This window comes from Corvus cornix, chromosome 1 (assembly GCF_000738735.6).
Source record: "Corvus cornix cornix isolate S_Up_H32 chromosome 1, ASM73873v5, whole genome shotgun sequence".
Classification (NCBI taxonomy): domain Eukaryota; kingdom Metazoa; phylum Chordata; class Aves; order Passeriformes; family Corvidae; genus Corvus; species Corvus cornix.
The window spans coordinates 114,640,934-114,654,866 of record NC_046332.1 but is presented as its reverse complement, the minus strand read 5'-3'; the positions used below and the strand labels follow the sequence as shown (position 1 = coordinate 114,654,866).

The window sequence follows — 13,933 nt, the reverse complement described above, 5'->3', positions numbered from 1 at the left end:
ATGCATTATTTCTATGCTAAATAAAGCACACAGGAATTAATAAGCATAAATATCTTCATGCTGTAAAAAGTGCTATATAGATACAGTGATAAATACTGCTTGTAATACACAAATCAATGAACATATATTTAAAATTCATCCTTACAGAATCTGCTGACTCTAAATAAAATTCTGTTCAACAGTAATTTTATCTACTTAGCCAACTTCTGCCAGCTACTTCTCCCTTTTTTCCCCGAGATTTTCAGCATGCTTTTTATCACTGAATGTTCTACAGTATGCAACAACAAATCATTTGTGCCTTATAATTGCTTCAACTCTATTTTCCAAAGTTTCCTTTTATTCAAGTCTTTAATCTGGAGAGGAAATGAGGATCAGAAAGTGTGACGCAAACCCAAAGTTAGAATTTGGACAGATCCTATGCAAAATCAAGACAAAACTTGTTTCTGCCTGAAAGAATTGAGTGGAAAACACCTGGATGATGAGAATTTATGACAGCTAATAGTTTAAGGATCTAGGTTAAGAACTGTATATACTTCCACATCTAGGTTATGTTGCAGATCATCTGGTTTAAGATAAGCATGTCTACTTTCTCTAGAGTAAACAAAGAGATTTCAGAATATCTATCCAGCTTTTCCCAGACATTTAGCTTCTTTCCTTTAATCAAAGGAAATCCTTGGTGACTCTAGAATAAGCACTTGTGTCTCTATTCCAGGTGTCTGAAGTCAGATGAATTAAATCCCACTTAGAGTCTATGAATTACAGACAGAGAACAGCAATCCCTCTCTTCTTCCACAGAGCAACCCCAGAGTCTCCTGTGTATGCTGGTTAAATCACATATTTTATTTTCCCCTTAGTGGTTTAAATAAAAGCAAAAAAATGAAACAAATATAGAACTCTAACAGGCTTAAGAGTATGTTTCTCACAGTAAAATAAGAAAATCAAAAGATCAGTAACTGTCTGCCTCAGATGTTGGTAAGTTTCCAGTATTGATTATATTTCCAAGTAAATTGACTTGGGCTTTGGCCAAATATAAGATTATTTCCCTCTTCTCCGTCACTACTTTGCACCTCTTCATCTACCACCTATCCCAAACCCAGCTGTTTCACAGAAACATTTCCAGGCCAACCTGAATCTTTGCTGGGCTTTCAGCTTTTGGGTTTTTCTACATCCTTTGGAGAAGTCCAGAAATGTAGATGACAGTTTTCAAAGATACTTTCCAACAAAGGTACTCGGGGCTGGTTGTAGGGTTTGCACTATGAGATGATTCCTAATCATCACCCCTATTTCAGCATTGGGGTTGGCTTTGTGTTCTGGTTCCTCATCCAGCTCATCCAGTTTATCATGACAGCATCGTCTGGGATCTTTGCAGGAATATTCTCACTGCATTCATCTGGTTTGACAGTTCTGGAATTTCTTCTTCCAGACCTCAGACTCCTGGTCTTTTGGGACCTCAGTCAAGGTGGGTTTAAGGGACAAATCATCTCTTAGCAGAATCCCACAGCTAAGCAACAGTTTCATCAACCAATATTTCAAAACTGCTTGCAGGATTAAAGACCAGAGAATAAACTGGTTCTCCTTATCTGAAATCTAGGAGTTTAAATATGTACCTGTATGTTTTGCAAGCTTCTCATCATATTTGCCAATCTTTGGGTACTTGTGCTATAAAGTGAGGTGAAGAGCTGAGAAAATACAGACCAATAAAATCATTTGGGTGTCAATGAACAGTATGACATCACCCAGTCAGAAATAACACATATTAAAGTCTATTCTGACTTGTTGATTAGAAAAGTGTAGTCATTGTGGTTGTTGTTGCTGTTTGGGTTTTGCTGATCTGCTGGTGGGTCACTCACTAATAGGAGCAAATATATTAAACAGGATTTTCCTGCTGTTTCCAGCGAAGTGGGTCATTAATTTGTGCGTCACTCTATGCTTTCTCCACAGAAAGCCTGGAGATTAATGGAAAGGAGTCATGTGAGTAGAACTGCACTATATAAGGATAATAAATGGAAACCACTCTCCTTTCTTGGTGATTTTCCTTTTCAGAACACAGTCAGTTGGTTCTCGTCTTTCCTCCACTCGTGTGGAACTCACTTAAGATGTGAAATAAGATGACCTCACTCCCACTCTCTGATTTCCTGATGGTGAGAGCTAAAAGCAGGACTTGTTTGGGAGACTGTGCATAGAACATGTTCAGATGGGAAAGACAAGCAGTCCTGCCAGCAGCCTAAAATGTCATATGAGTTTTATTGGAGAATTTTAACTAATGAGATATCTTGGTGTCAATTTAATGTGTCTCTTTTCCTCCATGAGGTGCATATTAACTCTACCACTGTCTGCTTTCATGTGTTGTATACATATTTTGACCAAATTTCCAGTTTTAGACTTCAATATAATTAAAGAACTGAGGTTGGAAGGTTCCTCTGGAGGTCAGCCAGTCCAACCCCCTTCTCAAAGCAAGTTTAATTGCATCAAGTTGCTCAGGGAGTGAAGTCTTGAAGATTTTCATGTGTGGAGATCCCACAGTCTGGGCCTCAGCTTCAGTATTTGACCAGGATGTCATGGTGATTTTTTCCCCCAGCTGAGCAGAATTTCCCATGTCAAAAATTCCCTGTCCTTGTGCATAGGCACTTTCTCATCCCTTCCTGCACCAGGAAATCCTGATCCTTACCCTTCTTTCTCCTGCCCTCAGCTCTCCTGCTTCTTTAGGAGATGTTTTTTACCTGCTCTGAGATCAAAGTTTCCCAGGCTGGCTGACCTGTGTGTCACAGTGACCTTTTCCAGACACTTTCTGCCATCTAAATTTTATTTAATCTAATCCCACTGATTCTTCCTTAAGCATTGTACTGACCTGAATGCAACAAGAGGCTGTTGGCGGTTTTCTTTTGGGAGGGTTTTTTTCTTTGTTGTTTTTTTTTTTGTTATTTTTTCTTCAGAAAACCCCCAAATCTCTTTTTCTGTTGCACTTTCAAAAGCCCTGGCAATGCACATCTTACAGCCCAAGGCAGCAGGTGCTGGAGAAGCCAAATCCTACAAATCCAAAAAGTTGGACATAAATGTGGTAGGAAGTGGGGAGAAGCAAGAGTGGAGGCTATGAGTTAGCACAAAGGATAATTTTTCCAACTTAAATTCTGGCATGTTCTGTTTCCTTTATTTGAAGAATGAAAGACCCATGAAGTCTTATATTTCTGTATTTTCCCCTACCTTTTCAGAATAAAAAAGAGAAAGTTTTGTCTAATTATGCCTGCAGAATACTCCAGACACAACAATTAAATGGTGTGAAATTGGATCCTTGCTTGCCCTTTATCTTGGCCAGAGAAGAGACTGCAGTGGAGAATCTTTTCCATTTTTCACACATTAATCATATTTGTGGTTTGAAACATCCCAGGCAAATACTGTCCTTAGGCCTCAAAATACTTAAAGAGGAATTTCCCTTTGTTCTACACATGAGCAGCAGAAGTTTTAAAAGCTTCTGCCTTTGCAAAGCAAACTGAACAGTGCAAGAGGCAGCAAATCTTCATTTTATAGTGTCAGGGTTGTGTTTGTAATAAAAATATGCACAATACAACCAACAGAGTTAATTTTTTTTCCCTGTTGGTGACTTAAACACCAAAGCAGTGTTCTTGTGTAAAGGACTGTTCTTAACCTGTCTGAAGTATATTGTATTGGCTTGTTCTCAGCAATAAAATACAATCTGCAAAGAATGCAGCCTCCCCATCAGTTTAACTTTATCCCTGTCCTTTTCTCTTTCTTCTCACTGATGCCTGAAAACTGAGTTTGCCTTTCTGCTTGAATAGCAGACTTTTAACAAAGTTATTTTGCAGCCAGGGCTGTGACTGATGGATGAAGTTTTTAGGGCTCCATACCTGCAGCTACAGCGCTTGCTACTAATGGTGGCAGAAGGGACGATAAAGACACAGGTCTTTTATTTATTCTCCTCCTCACCCTAATTTAAGACCTATTCCTCTGTCAGCTACTTGTCTCTGCCAGCAGTGAATCAAACAAGAACTTCCCTGGATATATTAAGTGTATCTGCACAGCAGTGTTGGCATTTGAGCAGCTCTGCAGCAGGCTGGTTTCACTGCAAAGCAGCTCTGAATAAAGCAGCTTTTTAGCTCACAATGCATTTCAGAATAAAAGATAACAAAGCATATTGTTAGAAATAAAGCTGAGGGAGTGTGTCCTATATTAAATATGTCCTGGCGGCTTGCATTTGTTTAAAAATGTCCAACTTGGCTCCTGGAAACTGAGCCCCCGGTGTGATCCCTGCCTCCCTCAGCACATAGGGCTGATACAGAAGCTCTCTGCAAGCCACAGCTCCTGCTGATCTGCAGAACATTGGTACAAGAACTCATAGATACATGTACATATTTACACACACACACACGTGTGGATATACCTATTTATACAAACACACACCTGCATGAAGGTAACAGCAGGATCATGGAATCACAGAAGCGTTTGGGCTGGAAGGGACATTAAAGGTCATCTGTCCTGGGGGCAGGGACACCTTTCAGAACCCTACATGTACACATCAGCAATTAGTAAAAAGCACAAACACCTCCAAGTGACTCAGCCTGGAGCTAAGGTATAGTTCCATGATGGTTCATACATAACCCTGCATAATGAGCACCGCAACAATACAGCAGTAAAACTCAGTTCAGGCCAAGAGCAGCAAAAAAAGCAACTGTTCTTGTCATTGTCTATCTCTGAGGTGCTCCAAAAGGTAACCACAAAATAGGAAGATTTGTATGTGAGAGATTCTCATGGTAAAGAAAAATATTTTTAGCTGAGGATGTTTATTTTCTTGGGGATGTGAATACAGGAAAAAAATGCTGCTAGCAAAGCCCCAGGAAGAAGCACTGCAGCTTTGTGCATGGAAAGTAGCTGGAGAAGGCAGCAGCACCATCTGGTGTTCTCCCCAAGCCCCCAGAGAAGTGCCTGGTCCCCACTCACAGCTGTCCTTTAAACTCTGACCTCTTTAACTCACTGAGTGCCATAGAAATGTTTGAATTGTGATGGGAAAGCTCCAGCTAGTTTACACTTAAAGGTGTGCTGAAGATAGGGTTTTTTTGCTACAATTATGAAATTAATGGACTTAGGAGACAGTAATTCCGAAACATGAATCATACAATGGTTTGGGTTGGAAGGAACCTAAAAGATCACCTCGTTCCAACCCTCTCCCATAGGGCGGGGAAATTTCCACAAGCCTGATGCACTTTTGGAAATTTCTGGAACAATATTTTCCTTGCCTATTAAACCAAGATTGCATTTTGTACCTTTGGTGGGAAGTCCTGCTTAAAACCAAAATGCAAACCTTGGATAAAACCTAAATCCAAACCTCAGATCTAGAACAAGTAAGTATATTTTTCAATCCAAATGAAAATAAATATGCCTCGGTATTTTGAGAGAGCAATTGGCCCTTGTGTTTAAAGATTCCTGAATTTCTTTGTGATTTAGAAAGGAAGAAAGATAACCTGACAGTCAATTCAAATTTCCTCCTGTCATTTTCTCAGCAAGTGATAGCATGTAGAGCTAGAGTGGACAAATACTCCAGGCATAAATAAGCCTATTCACAAGTAAATATGTTTGTTTGTAAGTTGTTATGCTCCTTCACACATGAGTACTGAAGCCAAAAAGGCAGGAACTTAGATGAACAGGGTATATAAATACATGCCTCCAGCTGCAAAAGGGCTCGTGCAGCTGCTCCTGGAAAATGTAACTTGGTACATTCTAAACTAACCAAACCTTGAAAAATACTCCACTTCAACTGCATATTTTGAAATTATTTGTGAGTTAGTGCCCTGCAGTAGGTTTTAAACAAAAAATTTGATGGGTGGAATAAACCAAACTCAATCCTCACTTCTCTCTGTAGCTCCAGGACCTCCCTTTGGCCTTGCTCGGGGTAAGCAAAGGGCAGGAGAGGAAGTGGCAGGGAGAGCATCAAGGATGGGTGTCTGCAAATCCTCTGTGTCAGCCCTACACAGAGGCTGTGGGACTTACTGTGGGGTAGGGCTGTGAGCAGAACACGGTGTATTTCCGGATAATGCCGTTCAGCTTCAGGGGAGGCAGCCAGGAGACAAAAACCGTGGAGGCTGAAGCAGCAGCTGCTTTAACTCCAGCGGGAGGACCTGGAACTGGAAAAGCAAAGTGTGTTAGAGTGGCCCAAGGCAGACATGCAATCACCCCAGTGTAATAGAGCAGCTAAGAGGAAAAGGGGAGCGTGCTGCTTTGGTGGCTGTGTCCCCATGGCCTGAGATGGACGCTATGTGTCAGGGAGCAGCCTCCACACTGCCCATGCCAGGGAGAAGGTTTGCGGAGTGTGACCCCATCCTTAAGAGGGAAGAGGATCCTCTTCAGAGGGTCTCAAAGCAGAACCTGCCACTGATGGTTAAACTACTGTGAAGTATCCCCTCCAGCCTGCATAAAATCATAGAATGAACCTGAGAACGGTTTGGGTTGGAAGGGAACTTAAATACCGTCCAATCCCCACCCCCAGCATGTGCAGGGACACCTTCCACAAGACCAGGTTGCTCAGAGCTCCATCCAACCTGGTCTTGGACACTTCCAGGGATGGGGCATCCACTGAGAAACCTGTGCCAGGGCCTCATGACCCTCACAGTAAAAAATTTCTTCCCTAGATCTAACCTAAATTTCCCCTTTCAGTTGGAACCCAAATGCACACGTGAAAATATTTTGTCTGTGGTCACTGAAATTGCCAAACAACACATTATTATAAATTACCAGCTTTGAACAGACAACCCATGCCAAACTGTTATAAATAATACATGTGTGGACACTTTAATGGACATCCAGAGCAGAGCTGTGAATTTAATGAAGTGGAGTGTAAACGAGCACTGCCTGATGTGACCCACGGCCAGCAAGTGCCACGATGTGTGAGCAGACATCTGCCCACACAGAAGCTCTGTCCCTCACCCTGCCCTTCACAGCTCAGACCTCTCTCTGGCCCTGCAATATGAACACATAGCTATTTCTCTAATTACAGCAGCTATCTATATAAGCCATCAAAAATTATCACAGAGAAAGAGCTAAAACACCCCAAACCTCCTGTCTAAAGCCACGTGGAAAAAGCTTCAGCTCAGAAATACCAAAATCTTGCTGTGTAATCTCAACTACATCCCTTTGCAGCCTTGCATTTTGGGAAAGGTTTTAATTTCATGAGCATATGTTGTTTTTCAAACACACATTACACTGTACAGTGTTCTCCAACTTTGGAAACACTCTTTCACTAATGTGCAAAATTGCTAGATTTTTTTTTTCCCTGCATGCTGGAATATCACATTACACACAAGCTTGTACTTAAACAAAACAAGGGCTTCATTTAACATCAGAATAAATGGGTTTAAAATTTCCTGAAAAACACAACTTTTGTCAAAATATTTAAAAATATTTTAAAACCCAGGAAAATAAATGATTTGAAAGATATTTTAGCACTGCATGTGGTCAATATTCAAGTCAAATTATTAAAATAGATATGTTGTATTGATAATTGCTGCATAGGTTATGAAAGACAAAATGAAACTGTTCTCTGGACTCTTCTCTACAGAACTACTGCTTCATGAGAAATCTGATATTTTTGTCTGATTTCAAGTAAAACTACCAAAATGTTAAAATTTCCAGTGAAATTACCATTGCAATGCCTGATCAGCTTTATTTTCACAGAAAACAGTTATTGTGCAGTTCAGATGCAAAGTCCCTTGTCCAGCAAGCTGATATTCATATATAAATTCTGAATCTTTGTTGTGCCTCAATTAAGCAAGCAGAAATTTTGGTGCTACAGAACTTTGCCCATAAAGAGAAGCCAGCCAGCCAGCCTGGGATCTAAATTTACTCAGCTTTGTGTAAAAAAAATGTGAGGTGACCCTCAATTTTATATCTGCATAGGTGCTTCTGGAAGACGTGAGAAAACTGACAGGCACCACTCAGTGCAACGTCTCTGGATGTGCATTTTCTATTTATAGTGTGCTGAGAGAGCTAATTAGGCAGCAAGTGAGAACGTCATGATGATAATGGCATGCAAACCCGGCCCCTCGCTGCAAAGGGGCTAATTCAGTTAGCAGCTCTATCCAATGCAGAGTAAATATTGATGCTTGACAGCATCCAACTTGTTATTTATACCCAGCTCATTAGAAATGCTATTTGCTCCTGCTGCTGAAGAGTGAAAGCTGGCTCTCCAGGGTAATTACCTAACCCACAGGAGGATTCCTTTATGGATAGCAATGTTTTCTGGAAATCACTGCAAATAGATGGATGAGGTTAATGCAATTTATTGTTAAATTAGGGTGTGATCTATAGGGACAGGTTCTGATGGTAATTGGTCGTGGCTGTCGACTGTTGAGGGATTAACTCAGAATCCATCTGGCATTTTCCAGTCATTGGGCCTATGTGGGAAACATTCCTTGTCATTGCTGTGTCGCTGTCTGGTGTGAGACCAGCAGAAAGAGGGGCCAGAGAGAAAGTCAGGAAGAGATATAAAAATGAAATTTCCAACCCAAGGACCCCTCGATCTCCTTGGGTTGGAACCAGGCAGCAGTTTTTACAGTGGTGCAAAAATTATTCTGAAAATTCATTTATTGGTCCTCTTTTTGCTGCACTGCTTGGTTGTACACATGAAAGCTGTGTGTCCTTCCACTGTGGGTGTGGAAGTGTTTATATTTCCTCAGCCAGAATCCTGCAGAATCTCATCTGTTGCCTTACAGACCACCACTGTCCTCTATCCAGAGGGTAAAGTCACTGGTTAAACCCATCCCCTGGACCTCATATGAGTTATCTCAGCATTAATTGAAACATTTCTTACTAGACTGGGTTCCTTGAGCATCTGAAGGAGTTGTGGTTGGGGAATGTGGTGCCTGTCTTATCCTGGAGAGGAAAACCCTGAGTCTTGCCAAGCAAACTTAAGGTATTTCCCTCACTGCCATTGCATCCCCAGACTTACAGGCTTCAGTCATTATAAACCAGCAGTATCAGGAGACCTGAGCTGTCTTACTGAATTCTCCATGGACCTTTATTTTCAGCACACTGATTCCCACAGAAAGACAAACTAAATGTGCACAATGCCATTGTTCCTTTTTTTTTTTTTTTCCATGGTCACCAGGGGTAAAATTACAGTGAGAAGCCAGAGGACAGCCTGGGCTGAGCACAGAGAAGCTGAGGACTGCTTCTAAACAACTTTGCAGCCTTCCAGGGAGCAGATGTGGCAAATTTAAGATCAAAGATGGCCTCATTCTCCAGCTAGCAAGGCTTTGAAAAACACGGAAATAGCATCCTGCTTTCATGTGGAGGAGAACACTTTGTATTCCTGACAGTGCAAGTGAAATGCTAAAGCAGAGCAGGCAATTATCCTGATATGACAGGGCTGGGAAACAGCATTTAGATGTGCCAGATAATGGGGAGGAGCTCCAGGAATTTTCTCATTCTCCTTTTCATAAACAGAGAGATTATCACCATTTTTCTTCACAGTACTGAGCATCAAGGAGGCAAATGCACAGATTGTGGTGCATTTAAGAGTGATATCGCCCATAAATCAGAAATCTGAGCCCTGTTCTGTAACAGGCTTTTAATTCTGCCCACCACAGGACCACTCCATTGCTGGTTGCACTTAGAAAAATCAAAATAAAATCAACTCCTGACTGCTGCTTGTTTGTTCATGTAGATATCCCACCTCCAATGTACATCTATGCCAGCCAAAACACATCCACATGTGAATTTACTCTGAACTGGCCTCATACTAAGCACATGATTTCTATCAAATCCTGCCAGTTTCCCAAGGGGAACATTTATTATTCTGCGCCTTTTGCTTCATAGTCAAGAAGATAAAATTGAAGATCTTTGACTCTAGGAAAAAAAAAAAGCATTAAGGGGTCATCAAGGGCAATTTTCCATCACAGAGCCCAGTCACCATCATCAGCTGAACAAGCCCAAGCAGAGCTCTGCTCCAAGGAGTACTGAACATGCACCTGATTGGATTTATGCTTAATCATTTTGGAATAAATGTAAAGCTTGTCAGATGCTGTCTGTGCCTCTCATGCCAATGGCCAGGAACCCTGGTGTCCAGGGAGAGAAAGGAGAGGAGGAAAATCTCTCTGGATTCAGGCAGAATGGGGCTGGCAGAGGGATTTGCTACTATTTTTCCTTCCTCCTTGCTGCAGCTTTTCCCTGGCTCTGAATGCCAGAAAGCTGGAAGCACAGCACTGCTGCAAAGCCTGTGGCACACAAACAGCTTGTTGTGCACAGGAATGCATTTTCTCCCAAAAAAAAGGAAAAAGATACAAGAGAGAAATGTGCATCTAAATGTGTCACAGAGAGCCCAGATGCCACCTCTGACAGACCCAGACCAAATTCCCAACTGCAGGAAGCTTTCCTGGGATGGGGGCTCTGGGCTCTGTGTCGTCCCATGGTCTGCTCAAGGTCAGGGCACTGCTGCCAGCCAAGGTGCTGTGTCATGTTTCAGGCTTGTTCAGGCAGCAAATTCCTTGTTTCAGCTGTAGTTTTCTCATATTGCATTTGCAGCACAGGAGCAGAGAGGAAATTTGTCACACACACTCCCTCTTGCTACAAAATGGAGAAGCTTTTCAAACTGCATTTTGATCTCAGTGGGGAAAAGAACTGGAAGAGCTACTTTAATTTATAATGGTTTATTAAATCAAGTCTCTGGGTGAAGAGGATGAGCAGCTTATTAGAAACTGTAAAGTGGAAAAGGAAAGGGACAAAACCACAATGAGTTTTTAAAAATTGGACTTTTCTGCTTGGCTTGTTTTTCTACCAGGAGGAACTCCAAAAGGAGCAGCATCTTTTTCTGAAGTCAGCTTTCAGAAATGGGGGGGGGGGAGGTAGATAAAACCCACAAACATGATCACATTGAAAGGAAAGCTCATTTCTTGAAAGCTCATTTCCTATTACTTGCTCGAGTTGTTCCCATTTCCTTCGCTGATCAGCAGCAGTGTCTGACCTCTGGTGTCTAAAATCAGTATCAAACATTACAAGAAATCAAAGCATCAACTCATTCCATCCATGATGAGTGCTTCCCTCCCTGGGTTACCCTTATTTTGCCCCACTGGAGATTTCAAGCCTGCTAAAGAAGTTTTGGGCTGATGTCTTTAGCTGAACACCAACAGAGAAGTCACAGGAGGCCACAGCTGGCTTTTCCAGCAGCAGTGGAAAATGCTGCACCATTGATTTTACAAAGAAAAGTTTCCTCTCATGTAAAAAATAATGAAAAAAAAGGGAATGGAATTAATGATGTGATTTGGCCTCATAGCAATAATGATGTGGAGGGTTTGGCAGCCACTGAAAAATATCCCGGATTTACAGATTTTATTAGAGGAGGGTGGAATATCTTGTGTCATAATTTTAGCCAGATAAGGTCTGGGAGCAGAGAAAGAAGGTTTCCAGTTCTAGGCTCTGTTAAGATTCCAATTAATTTACTTCACATGCCAAGAGAGTGCTTAAACTCACTTCAGGGCAGGATCTTTTAGGTGCACTGTAATTAATCCAACTGAATAATCCTCTACAGGACACTTTTCCTTAGAAAATTACAGTAGAAATATCCCTTCTTCTGAGGAACGAGACACCTGTTTGGTGAATGGAGTTTGGCAATGTGAATGCTCTTTCCCTCTTTAACTTCCACACCCTTCAGGAGGTTTAGATCCAGGATTTTGGGTTTGGCTTATGCTTAACTGCAGGTCTCTGTATATTCCACTCAAAACTGTTCCTGCCCTTAATAAAAAGTAGTGAAGCTGAAGATGAACATGAAATCACTGTATTTTCTGGAACACCTTTCCATTTAGTTTTCTGGACAAAAGATTTAATGAATGGAACCAGTGTGAGGCATGAGGAAATCTCTGAAAAGGTTAGTCAGGCTGCCTCAGGGCGAGTTATTGCCGAGCTGCCAGGAGGATTAAAGATGAGAGATGAGCCTTTGCACAGCTGCCAAACACAGTCTGAGGCAATGTACTCCCCTCATCAGGGCCTGTCTGATCCCAGAGATGGAGAGAGCAAAAGAGCCACCATCAAGAATTAAGGATGAGCAAATGAGGAAGAGATGGGCTAAGGGAAAAAAACCAAAAAAACAAAAAAAGAAAAGAAGAAATATTTGAGGCTTCTGACATGAACCAGATGTCCCCAAGACCAGCCTGTCCCCAGGCTCCTGGAGCAATGTGGGACATTACCCCTGGCTCCTGGTGGTGTAAATCCCACTTCAAAGGCTCAGGGCTGAGAGCCTTTGTGTTCAGAGAGAGTTCAGGGAAGGTTTGCTATGCTGGGATCTACTTGACAAAAAGTAACTTGAACATGCAGCATGTGTTTGACAGTTCTCTTACATTTTAGATTTTTTCATGGAAATAAAACCCTCTACTTCCAAGCACTGGGTGTCCCAAGAGCATCTGACTCAGGACTTGGGTGCTTCAAAGTAGTTACTAAAGGACTTTAGGCTGGGATCAGAACATTCAGTGTTTGAGACACTCAAGTCTAGAGCTCAGCAATTTTCATTTACTGCATCCCCTGCATACAACCACAGCTGGGGGCACATGACCTTAGAATGCATGTAAGTTTTAGAATGAGCTCCTTAATACTTTATTGGAAAAAAACTGGTAACTTTCATCAAGTAATCTTTTATTGGCAAAAAAGTACCAAAAGTTCATCAAGCCAGTTAATCTACTGAACATGATCCCTTGTCACTTTTGTAAATCTCATTACAAATAAAAAAGTTGGCAAATATATTCATTCATTCACAAGTGACGAATAAAGTGGATAAATAAGAATAAAAAATCCATTGACTAATTTCCTTGAAAACATATTGCATAACTCATAGGAGAATTTACCAATCAAACATTATTCAAGTAACCTCAATTGATAGGACTGTGGGCACTTTCATCTGTGCCACGAAAATTCTTGATCCAGATTTCCAAAAGCATTTAGGGGATCCAAAAATATGTATGTACATCTCATAGTGTTTTCAAGGCATTAAAAAGGTTAGGGACAAAACCTCCCCTGAATTTGAAATTCTAGTCCTTCAGAAATAGATCAGTGCATGGCATCCTACGGGGTGACCTGAATTGATTATAATAGTTACAATTACAAGAAAGCGATTATGGAATCTCACGTGTCTGTACCTGTGTATGATTAAAAGTTTCTTTAACTTTCAGCATTAGGAATTGAATTTTCCATGCTTTGGTCTAGGAACAAAGGTAAGACATTTTTGTTCTTTATTTTGCTTTTGAGAGAAGGTGTATTTGGAGGACTTTTATATATATATACTGAGAAAATATTCTTAGTGGGATATAAGTTATATAAATAGTCCCAGAATTGTCTCTCCTCACTTCTTCATTTTCACAGAATCACCAAGCGGCCTGGATAGGAACGGACCTTAAAGATTATCTGTTCCATCCTCCTGCCATGGGCAGGGACACCTTCCACTGTCCCAGGCTGCTCCAACCTCTGCCCAACCTGGCCTTGGGCACTGCCAGGGATCCAGGGGCAGCCCCAGCTGCTCTGGGCACCCTGTGCCAGGGCCTGCCCACCCTCCCAGGGAACAATTCCTGCCCAATCTCCCATCCAGCCCTGCCCTCTGGCACTGGGAAGCCATTCCCTGGCTCCTGGCCCTCCATGCCTTGGGAATTGTCTCTCTCCAGCTTTCCTGCAGCTCCTTCAGGCCCTGCAAGGCCACACTGAGCTCAGCCCAAAGCTTCTCCTCTCCAGGCTGAACAATCCCAGCTCTCGCAGCCTTTCCTCCCAGCAGAGCTGCTCCATCCCTCTGCTCATCCTGGTGCCTCCTCTGGCCTCTCTCCAGCAGCTCCACGTCCTCCCTGTGCTGGGCCCCAGGGCTGGGTTCTCAATCTCTGCATGTCTGTGTACAGTATCTGCCTGAGACATATGAACATCTCCTGGAAGTGAGAATGGAAAATGCTTTCACTCCTTA

At 41.9% G+C, this 13,933-nt stretch overlaps 1 protein-coding gene across 2 annotated transcripts in view; it reads right to left on the bottom strand.

Annotated features, from left to right (window-relative positions):
- Positions 1-13,933, bottom strand: part of DSCAM (DS cell adhesion molecule) — a 445,238-nt gene that overhangs the window by 67,034 nt on the left and 364,271 nt on the right. For both annotated transcript variants that reach the window (XM_039553264.1, XM_039553256.1), the window contains exon 20: positions 6,001-6,134. In XM_039553264.1, coding sequence (XP_039409198.1) covers positions 6,001-6,134 — 134 coding nt within the window. The remainder of the gene's footprint in view (positions 1-6,000; positions 6,135-13,933) is intronic.